The 27,228-nt window shown below is 37.3% G+C and overlaps 1 protein-coding gene across 10 annotated transcripts in view; it reads right to left on the bottom strand.

The window, feature by feature from the left end:
- MPDZ (multiple PDZ domain crumbs cell polarity complex component) overlaps nucleotides 1-27,228 on the bottom strand; it is a 128,249-nt gene that overhangs the window by 34,142 nt on the left and 66,879 nt on the right. For 3 of the 10 annotated variants that reach the window (XM_040962803.1, XM_040962806.1, XM_040962805.1), the window contains exons 21-26: nucleotides 23,408-23,606; nucleotides 15,880-15,984; nucleotides 12,239-12,331; nucleotides 8,829-9,006; nucleotides 5,604-5,714; nucleotides 1,153-1,251 (exon numbers count right to left, since the gene is read on the bottom strand). In XM_040962803.1, coding sequence (XP_040818737.1) covers nucleotides 1,153-1,251; nucleotides 5,604-5,714; nucleotides 8,829-9,006; nucleotides 12,239-12,331; nucleotides 15,880-15,984; nucleotides 23,408-23,606 — 785 coding nt within the window. Of the gene's footprint in view, nucleotides 1-1,152; nucleotides 1,252-5,603; nucleotides 5,715-8,828; nucleotides 9,007-12,238; nucleotides 12,332-15,879; nucleotides 15,985-19,797; nucleotides 19,840-23,407; nucleotides 23,607-27,228 lie in introns of all 10 variants that reach the window. The other 7 variants (XM_040962807.1, XM_040962809.1, XM_040962808.1 and 4 more) reach the window with 4 other exon arrangements.

Here is a 27,228-nt window from a genome sequence, read left to right as displayed (position 1 = left end):
AACAAAATGTATGGATCAGAAGAGCTACTCAGGATCTTAGACACAATATCTTATAGTGTGAATAAAATTTAGTGGTGCCCAAACCAGAGCAATTAGGACTTTCATTTCAATAACCACTGCTCATTCTCACCAAGATCATGTAACTGGCTTACTATTGGCACTGCCAAACCTGCATTAAGCCTAACAAACATGGTGTAGCTTTCGCTGATGAAAATGCAAAATGAATTTGAAGTCACTCCATGCCAATCATGTACTTAACAAGTACAACATATGCATACAGCACTCTATAACACACTCACTTATGGAAATTTCACACTAAGACAAACCTTAAATGGAGTGGGAGCAAAAGGGTTAGTTGGGGAACAACGGAAGAAAACTCTACTGGAATTCTGTAATTCCTACAGTAACAGAAAATACATTTTTCAGACACAGTACCATTGATTATCCTTATCACAACACAAAAATCCAATGAATATTCATAAAATGTTTCCTGAAGGATATTTCTGACAGCTTTTGTCCTTTCCATGATCAAATTATGGTGTAAACCTTCCTACTTTTTTTTTTTTTTGCTTTCAACTCTGTGTACGTTCATGTAAATTTTTGTTTTAAATTTGGTTTTATCAAGTTCATTAGAACATGAAACTATCTAAATATAGTTTTATGAGCATTAAAACAGTTATGTTTCCTGATGCAGGCATTTGCATGGATACATTTTATGAATATTCAGGAGATGTCTACACATAGACATGCACAATTATTGCAAGAGAGACTAAGTCATAGAAAAGCTTTTGTGATCACCTTTTGGAAGTTCTGAAAAGGATTTAGACAAACACAAGGTTTTAGAGAATCTACACAAAGTTCGTTTATTAAGTAATCAACACAAATTTAAATATATTTTAAAAAGCATTTCACAGCAAAATGCAGGAAAAACATTACAAGTATGATTCTTCCTTACTCTTCAAAAGAGCTATTTAATTTTAGATATAAAAGCAAACATTCTCTGGCAACAAAATATGCTGAAAAAAAAGGAGCTGCATGCCCACGCCACACAGTTGTTTTTCCTGCCCAAGGGTACGGAACAGTGAAGGAGGAGAGAGGCAGGGAGACAACAGAGAACAAAAGGTATTGGCAAGACAATGGGCATCATCCAACCTTGTCAGCGTTGAACTGCAGAGAGTCAGCAAATGGGTTAGTGCTGCTGAAGTTGTACTTAGGGTAAAGGCTGAGCGGCAAGGAATGCAAAGGGGCTTTCTAAAAGGAAACGTAAGAGGCGCTGAGCACAAAGGAAATGTACTTGAAACAACTTCAGTTTAGAACAACGTGCTTACTGATGTAAAGAACTGTCTGTGTGAAACTAGATGCTGTTAATCCAGAAATTCATGGCAAAGTCTCCTTACAGTCTGGGGTGAGGGTTCCCTCCCACAGTCTGCACCTACCGCCCAGGTCTACGAAATCAGATCCCATACCTCGCCCGAGGACACCTGGCCAAATGGAACCCAAATTTCTCTTATCGTCACTGACAGTACCACAGACAGACACATATTTTTGTCCATTCTACATAATAATGTAGGCTTCATGCAAATGAGGCAACATGTTTCAAAACTAAAACCACAAGTGCTTTTGCTTACAGTTCAAATCTACTTGTGATTTAAAGAAAGAATTCTATGCATCCAGGAATGCAAATTCAGCATTTATCAGCCAGTTCATCCTGAACCCTCATCATGCTTCATTTTGTCTCCCAGTAAGGACATTTTTCTGTGTGAGAGCAGAAAAATGTATTGTATTGTTAATTAAAAAATGAAATCAATGATTTGTGAAGAACCACTGTGTAACTATGATAGAAAGCGATGGAATCACAAGACTCTTTTGCGAACCTTTTGACGGTCACTCGTATTTCTGCTCACTTTTTGTAAAGGTATGAACACAGAGCTTCATATTAAGCAAAAAATATCCTAAAACATTTATGTTACTTTTGGAACCTCTATGAGGCTTTACAACTCCTACCTTACTGTGTTTCTCAGGGGTTTTGTGGCTTACTTGTAAGATGCCCCGAGCCAGGACTTTTAGAGTTGAATATACAAATTAAAGGCAGGACAACTGCCAGATAGAATTTCGCATTTTCATAGCTTTAAGAAAAAAGAGAAGTAATTTCCTTAGCACAATAAATTCTTCTCCTTCTTTTCACACCCGCTATCTTTTTATTTTATTGACTATATCTTTCAGGGGGAAATTGCAGACATTTAAAATTCATTTTGGCTCCAATCATATGTTTGTGTTACATCTCTCTATAAAAAAGTCCCATTGGCAGGCAGCAAGTGTAGGGATAGAGGAGCTGTCATGTGACACCACCGTGTTTGGAGAACACTCCGCAGAGGCTCTGCCTTCAGTACGCCCGCATCAAAGCTTATGCCGCACCACCCTTTCAATCTGCTCTTCTTGCAATGTTTTTCTACATAGGCAAGACAGGGAAAAGAAATGGGCACGATGACATTTCTGCTCATCTCAACTTTCTCCCTGCCTTTCAGTTTAAAATGTCAACTCCTGCTTTACAAAGGAGAAGATCACAAATGCCAAGGGATGGGACCATTCACTGAGGCTGAAGAAATGACTGGGCAGAGATGAAAAACATATCCCAGGCAAAAGAAGTCACGGATGTGGAGAATGGAGAGTTTTTCTAAGCTTTGTACATGTTATATTTAGGGTCCAGTGTCCTTTATAATTTTGTAGCCCCAAAGAAAACAAAACTAAATGGCAGTGCTCCAGTTTTTTTGGTAGTATTTTTTTTGGTAGTATTCTGTTTTAATTTCCAGATTTTATAGGATTAGAATTTGGCCATGGTAACAGAGTGTAAAAGTACAGCATAAGCATAGCAGATGAAATTATAGGCCACTCCATTATGAGGGAAAGTTTTATAGAAACAGACTGTATTACCTAATAAAAAAAAATCAATGAAGAAATATCTATTTATAGTTCCAAGGGCAGATGAAAACAGATGTAATGTTAACTGATAAGTTGTATAGAGAAAACAAATGCATCCTCTGACCTGGACTCACCTTTGGAGAGGGCAGGGTAATCAGACTGAAATCTGTACAGCATCATCTGTCTTGGGAAATTATTAGGACTAGTCTTAAAAAAAACCTGATTGGGCCCGGCGTGGTGGCGCAGTGGTTAAGGTCCTTGCTTTGCACGCCCGGGATCCCATATGGGCGCCAGTTCTATCCCAGCAGCCCCGCTTCCCTTCCAGCTCCCTGCCTGTGGCCCGGGAAAGCAGTCGAGGACAGCTCAAAGCTTTGGGATCCTGCATCTGTGTGGGAGACCTGGAAGAGGCTCCTGGCTTCGGATCGGCATAGCATTGGCCATTGCACCCACTTGGGGAGTGAATCATCAGACGGAAGATCTTCCTCTCTGTCTCTCCTCTTATCTGTATATCTGACTTTCCAATAAAAATTAAAAATAAATCTTAAAAAAAGGAGATGATTCTTGGACAGTCCAAGAGGCTGACTACCTTTTCAGTTTATACTACAAGTTGAAATAAATTATCTACTACTAAAAGACTCCGAATTATGTATGATTGTTTTTTCTCTAAATTACTGGAGCCATGATTATTTTTAAGGGGAAAAATATCATGGAAACAAAGTATATGTCATTGTGAATGAGAAAGTGAGTCTAACTTGATTAAACATTCCATTATAAGTAAGATGCAACCTGGAATAATGGCCATGAAAGAGACATCAGTACACTTCCGACAGTAGGACAGGAGTGTTTTTCAAGGGAGTGAAACAATCTCTCCAGCTCCCTAGAAAATGTGACCAGCACAGAATGAACTATCTGTACCTTAATTATTAAATAATATTGAGAATCATTATTCAACAGTTTCTGGAAATGTCCAAGTGATGTAAGAAGAAATCAAAATGTAAAACAACAAAAGGAATAAAATGTACCCTCCCACGCACTCAAATAACTTTGACTTAGCTTAAACAGCCGTTTGCCATTATCAATGCTGCGACTATGTTTAGCACAACAAATGGAAACAAATTTAAAATGATTTGTAGTCATTTAAACAAACTTGAGGATATTTGTAAAGAATGCAGCACCACGAAGCAGCTCTACCATTTGGCAAATATTCTATCTGAATAGGTAACTATTCTCTAACAATATGCAACTAAGTGATTAAAAGCTGAAGATGTGGAGATAATAGGCATCACTGTTAAATTCATGTTTTGTGGTAAACCCAGATCACAAGTACACCTGTCTTGACAATGACAGAAAGAACTAACAATGTCAATTCTGTATTCCCTGGCAAAGAATACTATTTCCATCTTGTCTAAGAGTTGCATGTTTCTTTTATTCCTTCATTTGAGAATTAATATCTTGAATACTCTACTTGGCAAGATAAATAAAATACAATATTGGATTAACATCATTTACACACGTTGATATGCTTTCTTTTAAAAATATCCAACTTGAATACCAGCACCAGGTAACTTGAGAGATTCAGTATACTGGTGGAGATTGCTCAATCTGTAGGTGGAGTTGCCAAGAGCTTTAGGATACCTAGAAAACCCCGAAAATAGAACGCAATCTTGTGAGCAAATGAGTTGGTTTGATGAGTTGGTGATGCAGTTATATTTGATAACTAATGCAAGTGAGATTTGTTTTTCTTTCTTGCCAGAAAAGTGTAAAAAAATAATACAAATAATTGCTTTAAGTTCTGGGCATGATTTTTCAGCTTCAGCATCCTTAGGGTACATCCTACTATGGCAGTGACATTCCATATTCCAAAACAGCTTTCTCCTCACGGCCTAGGAAAGCAGCAAAGGCTGGCTAGGCACCTGCACCCACATGGGAGACCCAGATCTAGCCTTTGAGCCTTTGGGGAATGGACAATTGGAGAGAACTTTCTTTCTGTCTCTTCTTCTTTCTCTGTAATTCTGTCTTGCAACAATAAATACTTTTTTAAAAAATGCTTATAATTACTAACATATTTTAAAGCTATTTTGCCCAATATGACATACAGTAAAACAGGAGAGTGGGTTTTGTCCACCACAACTACAAAATGATGAAGGACTATACAGTAACAAGGGCTGGAAAACAGCAGTTAGGAAATGATTTGTAAAAAGATAAAATACACCCAATGGCAATTTAATGTGCAATGGGCTACACACTTATACTAAAGGTCATGGACTGCATTAAGGTGGAGATTCTATCAACAGACTAATTTAAATAACTATCAAGTCGCTGGTTTTTAAAGTACTTCACTAAAGCTCCTGGATTACTAACCTGAATGACCATATCATATGATTTTTAATAACATGTGTATTTTCTGAGTGTAACCAATACAAGTCATTAATCATCTAGATAGTTATGGCCACCAATGTGAATCCTGTTTCTGTGTTCTCTACAGATTTCAACTCTTTATTAAGCATGTTAAAAGGAATTTCCAGAATAATTCAATTAAAAAAAAAAGCAAAACAAACTTCTAACAAGTTTGAGACTTGAAAGATGATTATCTTGGTTCATACAGACAACTTGGTCCTTTACGCATTAGATTCCAAGTTGAGCACTGTGTGGAAATGCCTACCTTGCCCTTTGTATTTGCTTACCCTTTGTTTGTTTATAATGCTCTGTACCATAAACACTACAGGGTTGCCTGCTTTCCGAATGGCTTCCACAGCTTGTTCATGGCTTGCATCTCTGAGGTCCATTCCATCCACCTGCAATGGAAGGCCTTAGCTTAACATTTCAAGAAGCTATAGAACAACAGAACAATTTGTGGATCTGGAGATTTGAGGATGCTTGATTAGGCCCTTGAAAAATCATTTCATTATAAAAAGTAACTGGTGTACTGTAAGGCTGCAGAATTTCTCAGTTGTCCAGAAGATTTGTGGTCCCTTATTTTTGGACATTGATATCTGTCTCCAATAATAAAATGTAGGATGAATCAATTGGAATAAAGCCTGGGTAGGCCTTCCTTACATGGCTTACTTTTTCTTTTAATTGGAGAAATCAACATTAGAGAAATACATAGGAATTATCTAGCAGTATTGTCTTTATCATGAAGGTCACTGTCCTAATTTTTTTTTCTATTGAATGATTTAAAAGCATAGGTGGGGTGACGCTGTCTATATTACTCCCTGTACAGAGAAGCTTGAAAGCTTGAAGTTAAAAATAAAATTCTGATATTCAGAGAAGTAAGAACATAATAAAGTTAGTTTTGCAAAAAGAATATTTGCAATAGACATGAAAAGAGCTGGAAGCAAAGAAATTGTGCTTATTTGTTAGTGATTCTTACATAAATAGTTGAAAATTGAAAGTTATTCTAGAACTTTGTATTGACCATCATTTGTCATTATATGATGTATGCATATATCTATATATTATATGAACTATAAAAAAGAAGGAAAATAGTCTAATAGGCCAAATGCTAACCCTGTAAAGAAATTACATTATGTTATTATTTTATAATTTGTGATACACACAATTTAATAAAACTCTCAAAACATACATAACAATGAAAAAGAAAACTAATTTTTAGATCTTTTTTGCATACAGCATTTTCACTTCTAAAAGAATTTTACATATAGATATGCATATCATATACTTAGAGCTCTCCCTTATATTGATTCTCAGGTGACATATTTTTTTCAGCACATACTAAAAACAACATTAAATGTTTAGAAGAAAATTTAGTATACATGTCCACTATATGTCTATTACATATTCCATTAGTGGAATTATTTATCAGGATCCTAAATATCTTTGTCCAAGTCCAAAGAATTCTGTGTTCAGAAAAGAATACTTTCCAGATCTCTGCTAATGAAATCAGCACGTTTCTCCATTTTACAGAAACACTTAGCAGATGTGTTTTAGAATACCCCAGATGACCCATGTCTAAGGATTTCTTTACTGGTTAAACTCTTGCTTATTGGACAGTCTACAAATTACTACTTAGCTTAATGGAATATTTTTCAACACACCCTAAAAAATATTTTCTTTTTGGTTTGGGAGGTATATATAAACTTTTTAAGTACTCATCCTTATTTGAAATAATTATACATTTTTAATTTCTATTTGGATATCTGTATGCATAAATAAACTTATTTTGATAATCTAAAATTGAGAATTTTAGGATTCTAAAATGAAAGTATTCTTTAAAAATCTTTGATTCCAGGCATGAGATAGCCTAGTGGCTAAATCCTTGCTTGTGTGCCCAGGATTCCATATAGGCACTGGTTCATGTCACAACTGGTTCACTTCCCATTCAGCTTTCTTGTGGTCCAGGAAGGTAGTGGAGGATGGCCAAGCCTTAGGACCCTGCAGCCATGTGGGAGACCCAGAGGAGGCTTCTGGTTTCAGATTTGCTCAGCTCACTAGAGGAGTGAACCAGCAGATTGAGGATCTTTCTCTCAGTATCTCCTCTCTATATCTGCATTTCCAATAAAAATAAATAAATCCTTAAAGAAAGAAAAAATATAATATTCTTCCTTTTTCTGCTCTAAAATAATAAATCAATGAATAAACAAAATCCTGTTTGATAGGTTATAGCTTTCTTCTAAACAATGAAGATATTTGAATGCATTAAGTTACATGGGTTTAGAAAATAATCATTATAACTATAATATTCTCGTTATCTGAAGTTATTTTGGGGTTGATGTGGTGGTACATCATGATAATCTTCCATGCTGTGCTGCCTGCATCCCATATGAGTCCTGGTTCATGTCCTGGCTGCTCTACTTCCAATCTTACTTTCTGCTTATGGCCTGGGAAAACAGAGGAAGATGGCCCAAGTATGTGGGCCTGTGAACTGACGTGGGAGACCTGGAAGAAGCTCTTGGCTCCCAAGCTCGAATCAGCTCTGCTCCAGACCTTGTGGCCATTTGGGGAGTTAACCAGCATAGGAAGACATTTATTCTCTCCTCTCTGTAAAATCTGCCTTTCAAATAAAAAGAAAACCATTTGGAAGATGTCTCTTTTCATATTCCCTGCAAATTTTGAAATCTTAGAAAACCTGGGTCAGGAGTCACTTTTTATACCTTTTAAAATAAAATTATACTTATCCTTATCACATAATGAATCACACTAAGCTAAAGAACATTATTTCTTGTTACGTTGGTCCCACTTGGCGGGCAGTCATGAAACCCTGTTTAGTTCAATTTGAACAGTCTCTTAGGGTACCTGGAATGTAGCAGCAGACCTTTCGGAATGTCTGTTGAGTGAGTGAGAGAAGAGTTCACTGACAATGTTAAATTTTGCCTGAATTATGGAATTACACACAATTTAAATATTTCTCTGCACACAAAGACCATGCAGAGCTTTTGATCTTGAATGGGCACTGTGCTAAGAAGAGGGAGGAATACCGAGCTTGGATGAGAAAAAGCATTTACATGTAAAATTATCAAGGTCTTATCATTAAATATCTGATCAGAAAAGACTCATTTGGAAAAAATACTATCCACAAATTTTATCTACAGTGAAATGATAATGATGAAATATTTCCCAAAATAAAATCTCACTGGAGAACTTGATGATATGTACATTTTGTATGCATGTAATTTTAGCTATTTTAATTATTCCCGAGAAATTTGCTTTCTTTCAAACATAATTAATTAGTATCCGATGTTTTTGAGGATGGTTGGCTGTATTCTCTATATCAAGATATACAATCTGTTATCCTAAGAAAAAATTAGGGATGCAATGAAAGAAATACTTTAACCACAAACATATTTTTCCATGCAATCGGATTCAGTAATAATTGCAAAGACAAATCTTTTGGTAAAGAAGAGGGACCAGGTCAACAGTTTTGGCATAGAAAGCTCACTGGAGGGTACCTCTACAATTCTATCTCCAGGTCTCAAGGTTCCGTTTTTGCCAGCTGGACTATCTTCAAGAACATGTTTGATGAAAATGCCCCTCATTACTTCTCCGTTGCTGAGACGACTCCCCATCCCTCGTCCACCAACAATGCTGATGCCCAAGGATTTGCTTGGTTCTCTCCAAAGTTCAACCCTGTATAGATAAATACAACTTTCATAAGGAATCATGGAGGGAAGGCTACATACTCTCAGTCAATGATTTCTTGTTTACGACACTTAACTGCACAGGGAACAAGACAAATTGCACTTCATCAAAATGAACAACTTCTGTTCCTCAATGGACACTATTAATGGAAAAAAAAAATTAACCCACACAAGGGAAAATATCACATATCTCACAAAGAATTAAAATTCCAGAAATATACAAAAATCCTGAAACTCAACAATGAAAAAATAAGGGGATATTAAAAAAATGGGACAATAACTTGAAAAGAGATTTCTGTAAAGAAGATATATGAATGAACCATCAGCACATGAAAAGATGCTTAACATCACTAAACATTAGGAAAATGGAAACAGAAGCAACATAGGGAAGGCAGATACCAAGTAGCATATAATAAAAAAATCAAAAGAAAACAAGTGTTGACATGAATACAGAAAAATTGTAAGCCTTCTTCACTGTGATGAGAATGTAAAATAGAGCAGCTGAAATGGAAAGCAATACATCAGTTCCTCAAAAAGGTAAAAATATAATCATATGAATCAGTAATTCTACTTCTGGGTAGATTCCCAAGAGAAATCAAAGTAGGGTCAACAAAAGATGATTTTACACAGGTTTTTACAGAAGCAGGATTCACAATAGCCAAAAGAAAATTAATCCAATGTCCATCAATAAACAAATGGATAGACAAAAAGATATATATGGCATATAATAGTCATTCCATGGTATCTACCAGTGGTTGAATATGGAACACACCAAAATCTGTGATTTCGAGGGTTTTTTTTTACATAAAAACTTATGTAGCTTTTACATAAAACCTGTACATCCTGCATAAACTTTAAATTATTTCTAATTCCTAATAACTAAATTATGTAGGCAATAATTACAACCTTGAAGACATTGTTTTAAGCAAAATAAACAGTTGCTACAACCTCCACTTTTACAAAGTACCCAGAGTAGTCAAATTCATGGTTTTAGAAAGTGGAATGCTGGTTATTGTTGATTTGGAGGAAGGAGCATTGTTCAGTTTTACAGGATGAGCATGGCTCTACAAAAAGCTGTGGTGACCATTTCACAGCAATGTGAATGTACCTAATGTAACTAAAATTACCCGCATGAATGCTAAAATATTAAAAAAAACATTAGGGGGGCAGTTGTTTGTTCTAGTGGTTAAGTTCCAATTTGGGATCCCCATATTCCTTATTGAAATACCTGAGTTCTAATCCCATTCCACTCCTGACTAGCCACCTTCTACTAAATATGCAGCTGGACAGAACGCCACAGCTTGAGAAGATGGGTCCCTGCCACCCACTTGCATAGAACTGGGTTAATAATTCTTGGCTCTCAGCTGGGACTCCAGGCATTTAGACAGTGAACCAGTGGATGGCAGGGCTTGTTCTCATTCTCTTTCTCTCTCTCTTTATCTTTCTTTTCTTCTCTAACTCTGTTTCTCGAGTAAATATGAGTATTTTTCAAAATGCAATGGAATAGAGCTCACATAATATTAGAATTTACTGGTAGTAAAAATAGTTTTAAACACTCTCCGAATTATGTGTTCCATGGGGTCTAATAGATAATAATGCATTATTTGTTACAAGTAGATACTGGATTCACACTCTGGTTGGCGCACAGACCAATGTAAAAGCATCTTTTTGTCTGAACTATATTACGGACGTTGAGTAATAAAGAAATCCAGCTATCACTGAACAGATGGTAGCTTCTAAGCTTAGCAGTCAGATCAAGATAAAGATCAGCCTGCAAACTACGTAGGAAGCTTTCCTCTGTAATTCTTTCTTGCAGCAGTAGACCTGTTCAGTAATAGCCAGGGCCCTAAGAACAGTGGCTAACAAAATCCTACTTGATTTGGTTCCACTAATATCCCTTAAACGATACCCCACAGATCTATACTTCTCTCTCTTTCTTCTTGTTATTTCATCACTTCCTCACTGCTACTTCAATGCATCTGGCATGCTCTCTCTGCCTTGAGACCTCAGCACTTGCTACCTACTTGGCTTGAATGCACTGAAGGTACTTCAAAAACTACATCAAAAACAATTAAAAGAATTTCTTAGGAAAGTAAAAATCCACGCATAGAATCTTTAATATAATATACTTTTTTTCCATGAATACTCTGAGGACCTTAGAATTCATGGAATTCAAAATATCTTTGTAATAATAAAATTTATCATTTATCCTGGCTTTTCCACAGACATTCTGAAGTACTCTCATATGCTATGCTGTGTTTTTTTTTTTCCAAATAATTATTTTTGTATTCATTTGAAAGGCAGGGAGACAGAGGCAAAAACACAAAGATTTCTCCCATCCATTGTTTCGTTCCTCAAATGGCCACAACAGTTGGGTCTGGACCGGCTGAAACCAGGAGCCAGGAACTCCACCCATTCAAGTCTCCCACAGGGGTAGCAGGGACCTAAGTGTTGGGCTATCACTGTTGTTTTCCAAGGCACACAAGCAGGGATCTGTACCAGAAGTGGAGCAGCTAGAACTCAAAACAGTATCTACTAATACGGGATTCTGGTACCGTAGGCAGTGGCCAACCTTCTTTATAGAGCTCTAATGCTAGTCCCAGTATGATTTTCTGAACTGGAAATATTTAATCATGGAAAGTCTATCCATTTAGTTGAAAGGATCTCACCATATTCCTTGGTCTTACAGAGTATTTGTGAACATCCTATTCATCAATTTCTCTCACTCGTGAATTCCAGGAAAAAGAACCAACATCCTCCCCTATTTCTTAAAGCTGCTTTTAAGAAAAACCGACAGAGTGAAAAAGTTAGTCACCTAAGTGCACTGTATGTACATACTGACTGATCCAAAATGCCAAGTTAGAGCTTTTCCCCTTTTCTCTTAAAATGTATCTAGTTAGAGACCATGAAGGAAAATGTCTCACAGAGTTCTCTGTGGTTGATGTAAGTTACAATGTGCTTCTTACTGTTTCTTGAGCAATACAGCATCACCTCAACAGCAGTGAACAGTCATTTAAAGCTATGTGCCCAGTATCATTCTCCCAGTGTTACAAAAGTGTTTGTTTAGTTCTCATACAACTTGGACAAGGGGGCTGATCTTCTCAGCCCTATTTGACAAAGAAGGAAGGTGACAGAGAAAGTAACGGTGCCATATGCTAGCTGAGACAGCAGAGTTACTTATCTATACTCCTTACAAGTGAACTGGGAAACAGAGTGCTTACCTCCTGGGCTGATTCCAATTACTGTATGCTGCATTCTGAAGTTCACTTTCTTCTCCTTCTCCTTCTTCTCGCTCTGGAAGTTCTGGAATATCTCTGATTAAAGAGTTACACAATGAGTAACTGAGTAACCTGGAATTCTAGTAAAACCAAGTAAGACTGTCTTTTATGTACACACATTTGTATTGTTTGATATTTTTAATACACCTGAACAATCAAGTGTGTAGCATTTCTGTGTGGAAACGATTATCAAATATGTTTCAAACTTTACTTTAAAAGCAGTCTATCATCACTTAGTCTGGAGAGATGGCAAAGCATAAAGGAGACTGTGTAGTCTATTTTTGTTTCCTGGAGAAACACGGGAAAATAAAGAAAAAGGGATGGAACGAAGGAACAAATAGCAAACTTTGAAGAACTACTCAGAAAATATTTCATAAATCTTATCATCCGCACAAAAAGCATCCACAGCTCTGCTCCGTGCCCTGAAATGAATTTTCAAGGATGAATTTCCTTCAGTAAGAGGGGCAATGTTACGGACCAGCTTGAGTCCTGCAGCAGGGGTCCATACACAGAACAGCCCTTATGGGAAACAGTTCACAGTGAACCTGTATTCAAGTTCACTTTGGCAATTCTGCAGCAATTCAGATTTTACAAAATGCCAAGAAGGTAAGAAAATTTGTCCAGTCTGCTGACTGCCCACTATTTGTATGATACTGTCAGCAAATATTATTTATTCCAACATATACTTTGCATTAATAAATGGCATTGTAATGGCAAAAGAGAAAGTTGAGTGGTTTATGGCACACCTTGATGTTTTTGTTCAAGTGTTTCTTTTTAAAAGCTAAAGCTATAAACATTTTGAAACAGTAATTTTTTTCAGGTGGTTTACATAAAAACTGAAAAATACAAAGAAATTATATGTTCAAAGTATAGCAAAAGAATAGAAGTCCTTCAAGTTATATCATCTTTAGGATTGAAAATCAGATATGGATTACACAATCTAATAGCCCATCTATGATAGCATGTGCTTCATATTCCTGGAAAGCAAATTCCCAGGCTCTCACTGGATGGCTTTCCCTTTGACATGTATGATGGATTTATGTTTAAACTGCTGGAATTATATCTACCTGGCTTTGCACTTAAACTTCCTTCTACTCAGTTTTTGTATTTGAATTTCCCTCTTGTGAAGACTGAAGACTAAGACTCTGAAGCATGCTGGAGATCTAGAATTCAAGTTGCATACAGAGCAGCACAAACCGGAACAATTCCAAGAAGAGGAATCTAACACAAAGTCTTAGGGCTGACTGAGCAAGAGACAGTCTATGTGAAGCCTTCTTCCAGAGGGCACAGGTCAAAAACCAGTCTTACCCTCCAGAAATAAAGCAGAAGGTAACACTATGGGGAAATGGAAGACAGGAATGAGAACTTAAAAACGGATCTCTAAAATATTCAGCCTTGGAATGAGAGTGTGGATTCTTAGTCCTAAAACTCACTACGGGAGCTACTCGAAAGCACCTTTGGCCTTCCTGAATCCTGGTTCCATCTTAAGCGTAAGAACACAGACACACAAACCCAGTTCTCTCCAATGAAGCTACTGTCTGGAATCCTCTCCCCATCCAGATCATCCTCTAAGTGTGATGATGATTCTTTATCCATCCTCCAGTGTACATCCAGAGACCCAGGTACTATGTGCCCCAAAGAGCAGTACACACTCTCTCTTCCTCTCAATCTCATTCTTCAAGAAAGAATTCAGTCTTTTTTTTTTTTTTTTTTGCACCTGGGATACATACCTTGCTGACAACTGATGAAATTACCATTGGCTACAATCACAAATCTCTTTCTTTCTGCTTATAGGTACGAGGTAAAATAACTAACACAAATGTAGCAGAGGTAAGATTAGAATTGAAACCATTTTACCATAGCCTCTGAGCTCTTCCAAGCTACAAACACCCTATTTTTATGTTATATAGCTCTCAATGAGCTGTACAATTCTTTGTGTCCAACAGATAAGAACGTGACATCTTTGTGCCTTCATTTTGGCATGTCATGTAATTTATGAACTGTGGGATTGATAAATTACTTAACAATTCTCTGTTGAAGATTCTTCCTTTATAAAATGGAAACAATTTTATTTTAGGTAACTTGATATTAATTGCAAGTGGAACTCCGGTCACAGCTAGTCAGTGTATTGGACAATCTATTTTATTCTCTTTTCTGTCGTGGGATTCATAATGCTGAAATCAACTTCTTCTAACGACTTTTGAGTATTTTAAAGAGACAGGACTTAGTTCTTAGATATTAATTAGATGTCAACCAGTTGTATTCCTTAATTAAATAATTTCAGAGGGAAATTGTGAATGACTAACATCTATATTCTATCTTGAGGCACTGGTAAACTAGAATCAATTCGTGCCATTAACCTTTATTTGGAAATTCTAAACTGGACTGTGCTAGCTTGCTGCCAGATTGAGAGGCTACTCTTCTTCACATAAAATGTATGAGCTCCCTAAGGATAATGTTTTTTATTTCCTTTATTAAACACATAACATAGTCTTCTCTTCCCTAACATTTTCAGTGTAGTGTGTTCATGAGTAATCTGCAGAGGAGAAGATGATACAATATCACAGTGACTGACACCATGTTGTTCAGTGAGGTTCTCACATCCTCTAAGGAACAGCACATAAAAACTTAGATAAGCACTTAGAACACTTTAGATAAACATTTAGAAATCACAGGAACATTTGTGAAATCCGGTATTGAATTACCAGCTCTGCTGGGTGAGACAGGATCAAAACCAAGACGGCAAAATGGCACAATTTTAATAGAAAAACCTATTCATGTTATTTTCTCCCTGCTCTAAGCTCATACAACAACAGCAATAAAACCTAGCTGTTGTGATTTCTCAAGCTTAGGAAAAAACCTTTTTCCTTTATTATTTAGAGGTTATTACCATGTTGGATATTGACGGTCTTTACAAATTCACTCTGTTGTCCATTATGGCATATACCAAGAAGTTCAGCTCAATATTCTCCAAAAAGCACAAAATAACTATTAAATATATTTTGGTCATTTTTGGCTCTATTAGTTCCTTTAGTGTAATTTGTATGTATATATTATATATAGTATTATATATAAGTATTTCAGTATAGTATTCAGTATATATATAATATGCATTTAGTGTATTATATATATGTATAATAGTATACTAAATATACATTTAGTATAATGTATATCATATATATACTAAAGGAACAAATAGAATTTGATGAACATATTTTACATTTTCATGAAAGGAAAAACACTATGGAAAACTATAGAAATCGTACTATCTAATGAATCCATGAAATAATATTCACATCTGGGGTGAATTAACGAAATTTAATAAACAAAAGTGTCATATTTGGCAATAAAATTAAAGACACTTCATTTCTTCATTCAAACAATCACTCATTGCAAAAATTGTCAATGCCCTGTGATTACTGTTAAAGTAACTTGAGGAAAGAGGCAGCAAATATTTACTCTTAGAACAGCAAAATGAATCCACACCTTGTATTTGTTCCAGTCCTTCCTGATTCTGAATTTAAAATTCTTCCAAGTAACCTGTTATATAGCCATTCATCAGAGGGGGTTTAAGGTTCACTGACCTGCCAGCATAGGAAGGGAAAACATCCAGTGCCATTATTCCTCCAGTCTGTTGTCCCAAGGTCATTCTGAATTCTTCCAAATGTTCTGCAGGCACGTAAGTAATTCTGGAGCAAAATAATTCACGAAAGCAAAGGGAAAATAATAGTTTGTTAGGAAAAGCTTCTAAAATTTAGGAAAAATGTCACCATCATTTCTTTCTACTTTTTCATACAACTTATTTAATAAGCACCCCTAGGGGCCCATTCAAGTTCCAGTGGGACCACTTCCATCCCATCTTCTGGCTACTATGCCTGGGAAATCAGATGGGCTGAGTGCTCAGGTCCTTCACAGCCATGCAGAAGAGTTAGAAGGAATGTTTGTGTCCAGGTACTGGCCTGGCCCCATCCCACCAATGCAACTTCTGAGTGGTAAACAGTGACAGAAGATCTCTATCTCTATGTCTCTCCTTACTTCTAACTATACCTTCCAAATCAATCAATAAACACATCCTAAACAAAATATCTCTCCTGTGGATACAGGATCCAAAGGATGTGGGTCCTCCTAGGCTGAGGCCATCAGCAGGGTGTTAGCTCAGAACCAGAGCCACTAGGACTCCAATAGGCACCTATATGGAATACTAACATTGCAGTCTGATGTGTGCGTCTCACTGTGTTGCCAATGCCAAAATTAAACCTTTCAATGCTGGTACTGAAGTTTTTGTTTACCAATAATTGGATTGGGGATGGAGAGAAAGCAATTTAATTTTTTTTTCTTTTTGATGAATTTATTCATGCATTAAATTTTCAGGATCACAACAAATGCATGCTTCATTATTAAAACGTACGTCTCATGTTAACATGTTAATGCAAAGACAACAGATTCAGTGCTGTGACTCCACAGAAAGCACATATAATGATACTTCCCTCCCACCTCCTTTTCTTTCTTGCTTGCTAAGTTTCTTTCACATTAATGACTTCTCGAAACTTGGATAATTCATACATCCTTAGAATAATAATTGTCAGTAAAAACATTAATTTGTACAGAAAATTTGGAGTTCTTTAGCAGAAACGAATTAACTGTACTGTATTAATAATAGACATGAATTATCCCATATTATTTCTATGACACCTAATTATAGATATTAGCAAGCATTATCAACAGCTATGCTAGCTCTCAAGACGAGTATCAAGTGAAGTCATGTAGGCTTATAGAGAGGTTCTTCCAACATGCAATAATTTCTTTTAAGTTCACTTTGTTTTCGAACAATAGTATGCTGAATGGCCATTTACTATTTCAACAAGCAGTGGCTAAATGCCTGTTTGGAAGCCACCGTGCTAGATGATGACTATAGCTGTAATGCTTAGAAACTGACACTTGAAAACTTTATTTATGTGTTTCAAAGCTATTTACATAGTAGATGTACTTATTTTTTAAAGATTCATTTGTTTTTACTTGGAAGTCAGGTATAAAGAGAGAGAAAAGAAAGGGAGATCCTCCATGAGCGAGTTCACTCCACAAATGGTCACAATGGCCAGAGCACAGCTCATCTGAAATTGGGAGCCAGGAGTGGTTAAAGAAATTGTGGTACATGTACTCCATGGAATAGTATTCAGCCATTAAAAAGGAGGGAATTCTACCATTTGCAACTAGATGGTCCCAACTAGAGAGCAGTATGCTCAGTGAAATAAGTCCATACAGAAAGGACAAATACTGTATGTTCACTCTGACATAGGTAACCTTCATACAAACTGTAAAATCAATAACCCTTTCCATGCTGTTTTTGCTGCATCCCATGTGTTTTTATGTTTTTGTTTTTATTCTCATTTCTTCCAAATAGTTTCTTTTCTCTTGTCGAATTCATCACTGGGTTGCACAATGGCATCATTTCACCCAAGAGGCTTTCGTGTTTTCTTTTTCATTTCTTCACCCAAGCATCGGTTATTCAGTGATACATTTTTTGACTCCATGGTGCCGTAAATTTTTGTTTTAACTTGATACCTTTTGCTGACTTTGTTTTGTAGCTTCTTATTTAAGAGAATGTACAGTGATGGTATAATAGAGCCTATTGTATTCAGAGGTGAAGATACAATGCAGTGTGTCTCTCTATTTCAAAGATAGGCTCCTAATGAAACTGTTGGACATATCTAAACATTGGACCTTGAGAGCTTGTTTGGAGGTTCTAGCAGGGGAGCGCAGCTACTTGTATACCCTTGACCAAAGGTCAGTCCTCCTTTAGTGGGGATGGTCGTCCTCTTTGATTGAGCGCACAGCTTTGGGAGGGACGCACATGGAGTGGTGAGGGAGGAAGGGGACAGCCGCCTAGCCAGCCAGATCAGCCGAATCAACCTTGGCGACCAATGGGGTGAGAGATGTCGCAGCCAGATCACCCTCACATCCATATCTAAACATTGGGAAGCTGAGCTGTCTGACATTGTCTGTACCAGCAATGTCAGGGCACAGTGAAATGACAGAGTGATGCACTTATGACTGCTTATGAAGGACTACAGTATTGTAATAATATGGGGGTGGGAATTTGGGGAGAGGATGGGGAGATCCCACATCCCATGGAATTGGACCATAAAATTCAAAATTTAAAAAAAGAAGGAAGAAGAAGAAAACGGTATCTCTTTGAGGCCTAGTATTCTGATAAACACAAGAAAAATACAAGGTGGCATCCTCACGAGACACCAGTTCTATTGCTCCCCACACTAGTGGAACATGTGGACTCTTTGGGAATCTCTTGACCTTTTAAGTTCAAAGCTAAAAAAAAAAAACGGCAGGAAGAAAGCGCATATCAGTAAAGCTAGGACTAGGCAGGAACTGAGGGCTGTAATCTAATCTGGCCTTATGGAATTTACTCACCTATGAAATCAAGCTCTCCAAAGTGCTAACAAAAAATAATACTGATTTGCAAACGTATGCTCTCTCTCTAAAACCAAGAAGTCAAAATTGCACAACAATTAATCTTAGGAAGAGTGATTGTATTTGATTCAAAGAAAAATAAAAATGAATCCTAAATTAAGATTTAATAAAATTAATGCAGATAAAATATTAAGCTTTTAAAAAAATCAAAGAAGGGAAACTTCTAAAATCACAATTATCAGTATAACATGGTCAACTTTTCAAAGAGCTGGGGGAGGTAAAGGTGTCTCTATCTCCCAAAAAAGGTTGAAAATGATTTTCCCTCTGTACTAACTCAAAACTGTTCTGTTTTCTCCTTATCCAATTGCAGGGACTAAGAGATTTTAAAAAGATTTTTAATAATACTTTAGGTAACAGTGAGAAAGAGACAAATGGGCAGCTTTCAGAAATGGTTAACCCATTATAGACAGCAAGACCCCATTAGAGGCATCCCACAGTTCAACAGCATACACTGAAGGATGTATGTGTTAACATTGCTGGTCACGTGACCATGAAAATCCTTCGTATCACCAACAAAGAACACCAGAGCTGTGCCATCAACTGCAAAAAGATGCTAAAACAGCTTAGTTGAGAGCTGTAACAAAATAAATAAATAAAATAAATGAACTAAACTCTGGCTATGCACATAGTGAAACACACACACACACACACACACACACACACACACACACACCCCAACAGTAAAGCCAAAATGGACAGGACCTAATAATGCAGAGACTGTGCCTGCTCAGACAGAAGGAATCACTCCCTTACAAAGGAGCTTGAAAGTCGAGTAGTTGGAAAATATCATTTTCACATGATTTCACAATCACTGGCATGATGTGAAAATCCAACAATCTCATAGCTCTGTTGAAATTTATATTCCTCTGTCAAGGATTTTTCAAAACCCAAAGTATACACTGAACCTGTATCTGGCTCTGTCTCTACACATCAGGACTTCACAAAAGCACAAAATGGTTTTCACAGACAAGTTGTAACACACAGCCATAATGAGCCTTTGAATCATCGATACTCACACATAAAAGGGGGCTCGATAGTCAGCAGGTGCTGCAGAAAATCTAGAATGGGAAGCATACGCCGTGGCATCTTTTCACAACGGTGTTAACAAATGTCAATGTCTTGTGCTGAATGTGCGACGCATACATATGTAGTTAAAAGTGGGTGCTCCTGGTTCTGTTTTATCCCCTCTCCACCTCCCTCCCATCGCCACCTCCCCCAGAAAAGCATCTGCTCTTTACTAGTGTCTATCGCAGTGATTATTAACAAGCAAAGAAGAAAGTAACTGCAATCAATCTTTTATTTCTTGATCAGGAATTCATCCCACATTTTAGGGTAAGGCAGGTGAATTCTGATTCTGCTCAGTAATTATCTGGCAGATGTTACAAGCAGCTGCTGCTAAGCTATATATATATGTGTGTGTGTGTGTGTATGTATATGTATATATATGTATATAATAAATAGATTCTGGCTATTATTACAGAAATATAAGAGCGCCTAGCTTCTGGCAAGGTGGAGTGAGAAGTGAAACAGAATGCATTCTGGTGAGGCCTCACATCTGGTTTTCCAAAGGGGAGGAAAAAAAAAAACATGGAACTTAAACTGGCAATTTTTGAACTTTAGAATCTCTTGTTATCCACCCAGGTCTGCATGAATGCACACAAAGTTTCTAGTTATCTAAACTGGGAAAGAGAGCGTGTGTGTGCATGAAAGAGAATGCAATTAACTGCCTTGAGAAGCCATGCTTTTCCTAAAAAAACAATCAATAAAAGCAGAGTCTTTGTTCAGACCCCTAGAACGCATGCCTCCACTGCAACCCTTGCTTAAGCTAGGTTCGTAAGAAGACATTAAGGAAAACAGGCAGGGAGCCGACTCACAGTGATGCGTTCAGAGCTGAACTGGCCAGAGGCATTCAGAACAACAGGTCCTACTCAGAATAACAGGAAGGAGAGATTTCTCTTTTGAGGCAATTCTAAAGCTTCCGCTTAAGGAAAGGCAAGTGTTACAAAGATCAGGAACAAGAACACTCAAAAAGCTCAGACAACATGTTGCACAACTGGTCAATCCAAATGACTGACTACTTCTGTTTTATCACTCAACACATTCTTTCCTGAAAAGAATTATGTAGGGATGATACTAACTTCTCTCTATCATTTACTCTAGCTGTCAAGTTGTAGCTATCTGCATGACAGTACTCGGAAAATGCTGAAGCAAATACATGTGCTTTGCTCTGTGAGCATGCTTCTGTGAGAAATGGAGTTCATGTGTGCACACACATGTGACAGAGACAGCTAGACCACGGACATGAAAGTGTGCAAGACTTTTCTCCTTCTTTACAAATGTGCTATTCTAGAGTACGTTTTGTCTGTTGGAATTTTAAAGCAGTTACTTCTGACACTACCTCTCTAGATGCCCCTCATCTCATAACACATATACTGCTCAAATGACTGTGTATATTCAATTGAATCAGCAAGTTGGGGAAAACTCAGACACACACACACACAGAAGATCCTGGGGGGAGACAACAATTAGCTCAACATTTAACTGTTTTATATGTTTTCCCAGGCCACAAGCAGGGAGCTGGATGGGAAGTGGAGCTGCCGGGATTAGAACCGGTGCCCATACGGGATTCCAGCACATTCGAGGCAAGGACTTTAGCTGCTAGGCTCCTGCACCAGGTCCACCTCTCTCTCTCTTTTTAAAAGATCTATTTTTTTTTTTTAGAAAGTCATATATATGTAGAGGAGGAGAGACCAAAAGATCTTTCATTCCCCGATTTACTCCTCAAGTAGTTGAAACTTCCAGAACTGAGCTGATCTGAAGCCAGGAACTTCTTCCTGGGTCTCCCATGTGGGTACAAGGTCCCAAGGCTTTGGGCCACCCTCCACTGCTTTTCCAGGACACAGGCAGGGAACTGGATGGGAAGCAGAGATTCCAGGATTAGAACCGGCACTCACATGGGTTTCCTGCATGTGCAAGGTAAGGACTTAACCCACTAGGGTATCGCACTGGGCCCACCTTTTCGTCTCTTTAACACTTAACTGTCCTACAACCTCCATCCTGGGCGAAGACAACAGGTCTTAACAGGGTGGAGATTACCAATGTGCTTCTAAGTCTTTATTCTAGAATACCTAAAATTCGTTTATGTTGTAGAAACAAAATAAGTTGTTATTTAAAAATATACTTCAGAAATTTTTCTGGAATTTACTATAAGGATGAACTGTGTCAAACTGATCATCAGAACTGTCTTCTCATTTTTCGGGTCAGTTTTAAGTTCTGCGACGGCACTATCACCAAGTACTAACTCAGGCGTTCGGACAGCCAAAACAAAGGCAGGGGCCTGCATTCCTACACGGGGCCTCCTGTGTGCATCACGCCAAAATCAATCAAATGACCAATCACTCAGCTGTCTGTATGCTAACCCCATCTTGCTAAATCCCTTGAAGTAAGTAGCCTAAGTGAATCTCTATTGTATCTTTGGAGCAAAAGAAAGGAACACTGCTTACAAATGATAAGGAATGAAAGCATTTAGGTTTCTCTCTCTCTTTTTTTAAATAATACAGGAACCAAAAATTTTCATGAGGTTCACTGGTATTTATATTATTTTAAGGTAATTAAGTAACAGTCACATGACCTAGGATCTGCTCAACTTTAAAATAAGGAGTGAAAAAGGCATAAAAATAGGAAAGACCATTATTCAGGGCTCAAAAATAAAAATTGTTTTGCAAAAAACATCAATACTAATTGCATATAGTACATACTTTTCTGATTTTTAGTGATGGTTCAATAAAAAAGCAGACTGCATATATGGCTTTGCTTACCAAAACTCTAGTAATATAACCTGGGCAAAAGAATTAGTAATAAAAAATGTAGTCAGTAAAGTATCAGACTGATATAGTTCTACAATAGTAATAATATCGGCCTAATGCACACAATCTTTGAGCTCTTACTTTAAGAATTTATCCTTTATTCATTAAAAGTAAATATTTAATGATTAATGACAGAGGAGAAAGCTACATTGATGAGGTGTGACCGTATTTTCTATATATTTGCTCAAGCAAAGTTTAATGTCTTAACGTCTAAGCTACATAGATGATGTGCCCTAGAGCATTATGAGAAATTTTAAACACTTCTGAAGAGAATATCCCATGTGACCTATAATCAGACTGTATCAACATCTTGGTGAATTCCCTGAGTAACAGGGTTGTTAAAGAAAGGGTAGCATGCGGGTCAGACACCAGTACTGTTCTCTTTCATGCAGCACTCATCCAGAGCTGGCTTGGTGCTGGGACACTGACTTGGGTATTGAGGTCACTCTACATTCTAAGATCCTGAGAGTGGACTCTCCCGCTTTGTGAGAAGTGTCTCAATACCCATCACAGCTGGAGTTCTTACGCAGTGTACTGGACGCGAACATAAAACAAGCAAAATCGTTCTCAACATTTCAAGACTCACGCACTCCAAAACAGACTACATCTCCAAAAAAAGTAGCCAAATTCTTAGGTGCTTTCCATTAAATAAATGTATGGCGACTTTTCTACCTTAAATAGTACATACTGAAAAGAATCTGTTGAAATAATTGAAACTCCTGGATTTTCCAAACCACATGGAGGTCCAAATAAAACTTACTTGATGTCAGGCCCAATGAGAGAATGCCTTCTCAGCATGGCTCGCGCCTGGGCGTTGGTTAAGCTGATGGTAGATTCTTCGTTAATGGACAAGATGCAGTCCCCAACTGCAATGCGCCCATCTCGACTAATGGCACCACCATGAATAATGCTCCGAACTATCATCCCCAAGCCATCCTTATTAGCACTGACTGTCATCCCTACAGGAAAACACAAATGCACGTCAATTAAGCACATTATTTTAAGATTCCTTTTCATTTGGATCCAAACATAATCATGCATCTATATATTTAGAAAGAGTAACATTTTATTAAAAACAATCAAAAACAAAAGCAAACTTTCAAATAATTATAAAATTGTATCTGGATAAAAATCATGTCGTATACATGAAAGGAGAAAAAGTTTCACACTGTGGGTTGAAAGTAAGTTAGGCCATCTGATGCATTATCTCCTTAAAGGTAAGCTGAAATCGCTCAGGGAAAATAGCCTGACAATATCGACTCTATTTTGTAATCACACATGTAGAAGGACAAAAAATACATTTACAAATGGAAAGTGAGGTCTGTAAATTAAGAATTTTTCTGCTGTTGCCAGGTTTCAATACCCTCATTCACTGAGAATCAATGTACTAGACAGTGATCATGCTCCAAGGACCACCCTGGCGTTCAAGATTAAAAAAAAAAAAAAGCACAGTGCAGAATTCCTAATATCAAGTAACTCATTTATAAGTATTAAATCCCAGTTTCTATTATAGTGCCTGAATGAAGTTTGGCTGAACTGATACAAAGTTAATCCTCATCTTTTCCTAGAACATCTCTGAGCTCCTGCGAGCTCCCGGTCATTTTGCCCTCCTGACATACCCTTGGACAGCCAGAGGAAATGCAGCCTTAGATTTGAACATCCAGTTTTTCATCTCCTCCTATATGCTCACTTATCATCCCTTTTTTTATTCAATGATACCTCTACACAATTCCCCATTGTTGATGATAGAAATATTAGAGTAATTATTGATTCCTATCTCTATATTTCATCCATTTCCAAATCCTTTCACTTATACCTCCAAAGCTGATCTTGAATCCTTTAAGGTCTCCCCATTTTCATATGAATCCTAAACCAACACCTTTCCTTGCCTGCTTTTCTGCGACAGCCTCCTAACTAATCAAGCAGTTGTCAACACTGAGCACAGCAACCATTCTTTTCATAGCAGACAACAAACTCATTCATTAAAGACAAGTCACATTGCATCAATTTTATTTTTTGTTGTTATTGTTTCATTTACTTGAAAGGTAGATTTATAGAGAGAAAGAGAGACAGAAATCTTCCATTCCATTGGTTCTCTCTCCAAAGGACCAAAATGTGAGGGGTCTCCACCCAGGTCTCCCACGTGAGTGCAAAAGCCCAAGCACTTGGACCATCTTCTGCTGCTTTCCCGGGCACATTAGCAGGAACTAGATCCAAATTAAAGCAGGTGGCATTCATGACATGTACTGGAGAACATGTATGACACTGTGATGCAACCTGCAACTGTAAGCTCAACCTGCTGTGCCACAATGGTGCCTCCTGGCTGTAACTCTTCAGCATTTCCCTGTTGTGCTAATGTGCAACACACATTTTTGGCATAATCCATACAGAACTGGTGAACCGGCTTCACAACGTGTCCCATTCCCTTGTGGAAAGTCCTCCTTCAGCTGCTCTGCATTTTGGAGTCTAGGCTAGTTGGTGCAGCTCTTGAACAGCTAATTCTCTTTGTCTTATTTCACATCCTCAAAATAGCCTTCTCAATCTATCCTACCTAAATTATTATTTCCTTCATACTTTATCCCCACTCTAATCCTTCAAAAGAGTGAAACCATTTAAACTATATTTAAAATTATACACAATATTGTAGTTACCTTAAAGTGCTAACAGGTTCTTACCTAAAAGATTGTGTAAACAAAGGGAGTTATAAAGCTAACAGGATACTCATTTAGGGGCCAGCATTGCAACACAGCAGGTTAAGCCACCAGCTACAGCATGGGCAGCTCATGTGGATGCCACTTCCAGTACCAGATTACTCCACTTCCAATTCAGCTCCCTGATCATGTACCTTGGAAAGTAGTGGATGATGGCAACCCTGCACCCATGTGGGAGATAACAAGAAGCTTCTAGCTCCTGGCTATGGACCAGCCTAGTTTCAGCTGCTGCAGCCATTTAGGAAATAAACGAGGTGATAGAATGTCTCTCCTTCTTGCTGTCTCTCTATCTCTCTTGAGACTCTGCCTTTCCAGTAAATAGCTCTTACAAAAAGGCCACTGAATGAGAAACACACGTGTGAAGTTCCTTTCATAGCATCAGACACAAAGTGCTAAGTAAAGCAAGTTTGCAAAAGGGAAAACAAAGGAAAATTCATAGATCATATTTGAAATGCATCACTGTCCCACACCAAAGCTGGTGAAGATGCTTATGTAACAATGGGAACATGCTTCATGTCACAGGAATGCACACTAAACAATGGCAAAAATAGCCCATTTTATGTGACAACACTTACACAGTACAATGAAAAGTAAAATCCATGTATCCTGACATATCAACAGTACAAACAAGAAAATCCCTTTGACCATTTCAACAGAGGAAGAAAAGATTTCACAAAATCCAACATTCTGTCAGTAAAATAAAAATAGGCAGTCCAAATGGTAGATGGCAAAATCAGGTATGTCCAAACCCTGGTTAACATAAGATCATCAACTTGCTTCCAATCTAACTTACCAATCAATGCTACAATGATCTTAACACACAAACTATGACCATGTTACTCTTCCTATGGAAGCTTAAGGCAAGTGGGGGTTACAAGGAAAGGCCTGTGTCCTGCTTACAAATCTGCCCAGCAGTGGTCTCTCACCTATTATTCCTCTGGCTCCAATCCTCACTTGGCCAGCCACCACACCACACTTCATCATCACAGTTTTCAATAATATTTTATACCTCTCTGACTTAACTTTGGTAGCTTCCAACTTTTTCCATTTTCTAAAATATGTGGTAAAAATCTATTCTATTCCAAGAACTAAATCATTGTTTCCCCGTTCTCTGAAACCTTTCTTAACTCTAGACCAGCAGAGTAACGATTAGCTGTTACTCTTTAAAGCCTTCATCAGTTTTGATATGAGTCTAGCATAACATGTATATCTGAATAACTTTAGTATTTTACATGCCAATGAACTTACTCTTTTAAACCCATATTTCTTAAGAAAAGTGATTACAGAATGATGTTTGTGCTAGCATATAGAAAATAGTAAATGTCTGACAACTGAGTAAATGCACACATTTTAAAAAGTTTTTCTCAGTCTTTATAAAATATCTACCTTATGAACTGCTCATGAAAAAAATGTGTTCGAAGGTAGAGCCGGCATCCCAGTGCTTAAAAAGCTGTGTCACATAATGCAAAGTAATAAAAAACTAAATAAATAAAATGAAATTTTAAAAAATGTGTTCATTTTCAGTTAAAGATGAGACATAGTGCGTTGAGTAGCCTGTTTTTAGTTATATCTACCACAGCATCAGACACTGAAAATACAAACATGACTCCTTTTAAACTGATCAAACCCTGTATCTTTAAATTTGGAACCTACTAAAACTCATAGTAATAACAGAAATGATCAGTATTCTGAGTAAAATGGTTTAAAAGAAAAATACTACATTATTACATGAAATAATCCTGTCCTTGTGTACATATTATGGGCTAACCCATAATTAAGGAGTTAGGGGCAATTCTGGAGCCTAAGTTTATATCATCCTGTTGTAAGTCAGAGAAATATAACAATGCAGAATTCTCCACTACAGTTCTCT

Source organism: Ochotona curzoniae, unplaced genomic scaffold (genome assembly GCF_017591425.1).
Source record: "Ochotona curzoniae isolate NIBS_2020 unplaced genomic scaffold, NIBS_Ocur_1.0 scaffold_3208, whole genome shotgun sequence".
NCBI lineage: Eukaryota > Metazoa > Chordata > Mammalia > Lagomorpha > Ochotonidae > Ochotona > Ochotona curzoniae.
The sequence above is the reverse complement of the archived record's forward strand: the minus strand, read 5'-3'. Positions and strand labels throughout refer to the sequence as shown.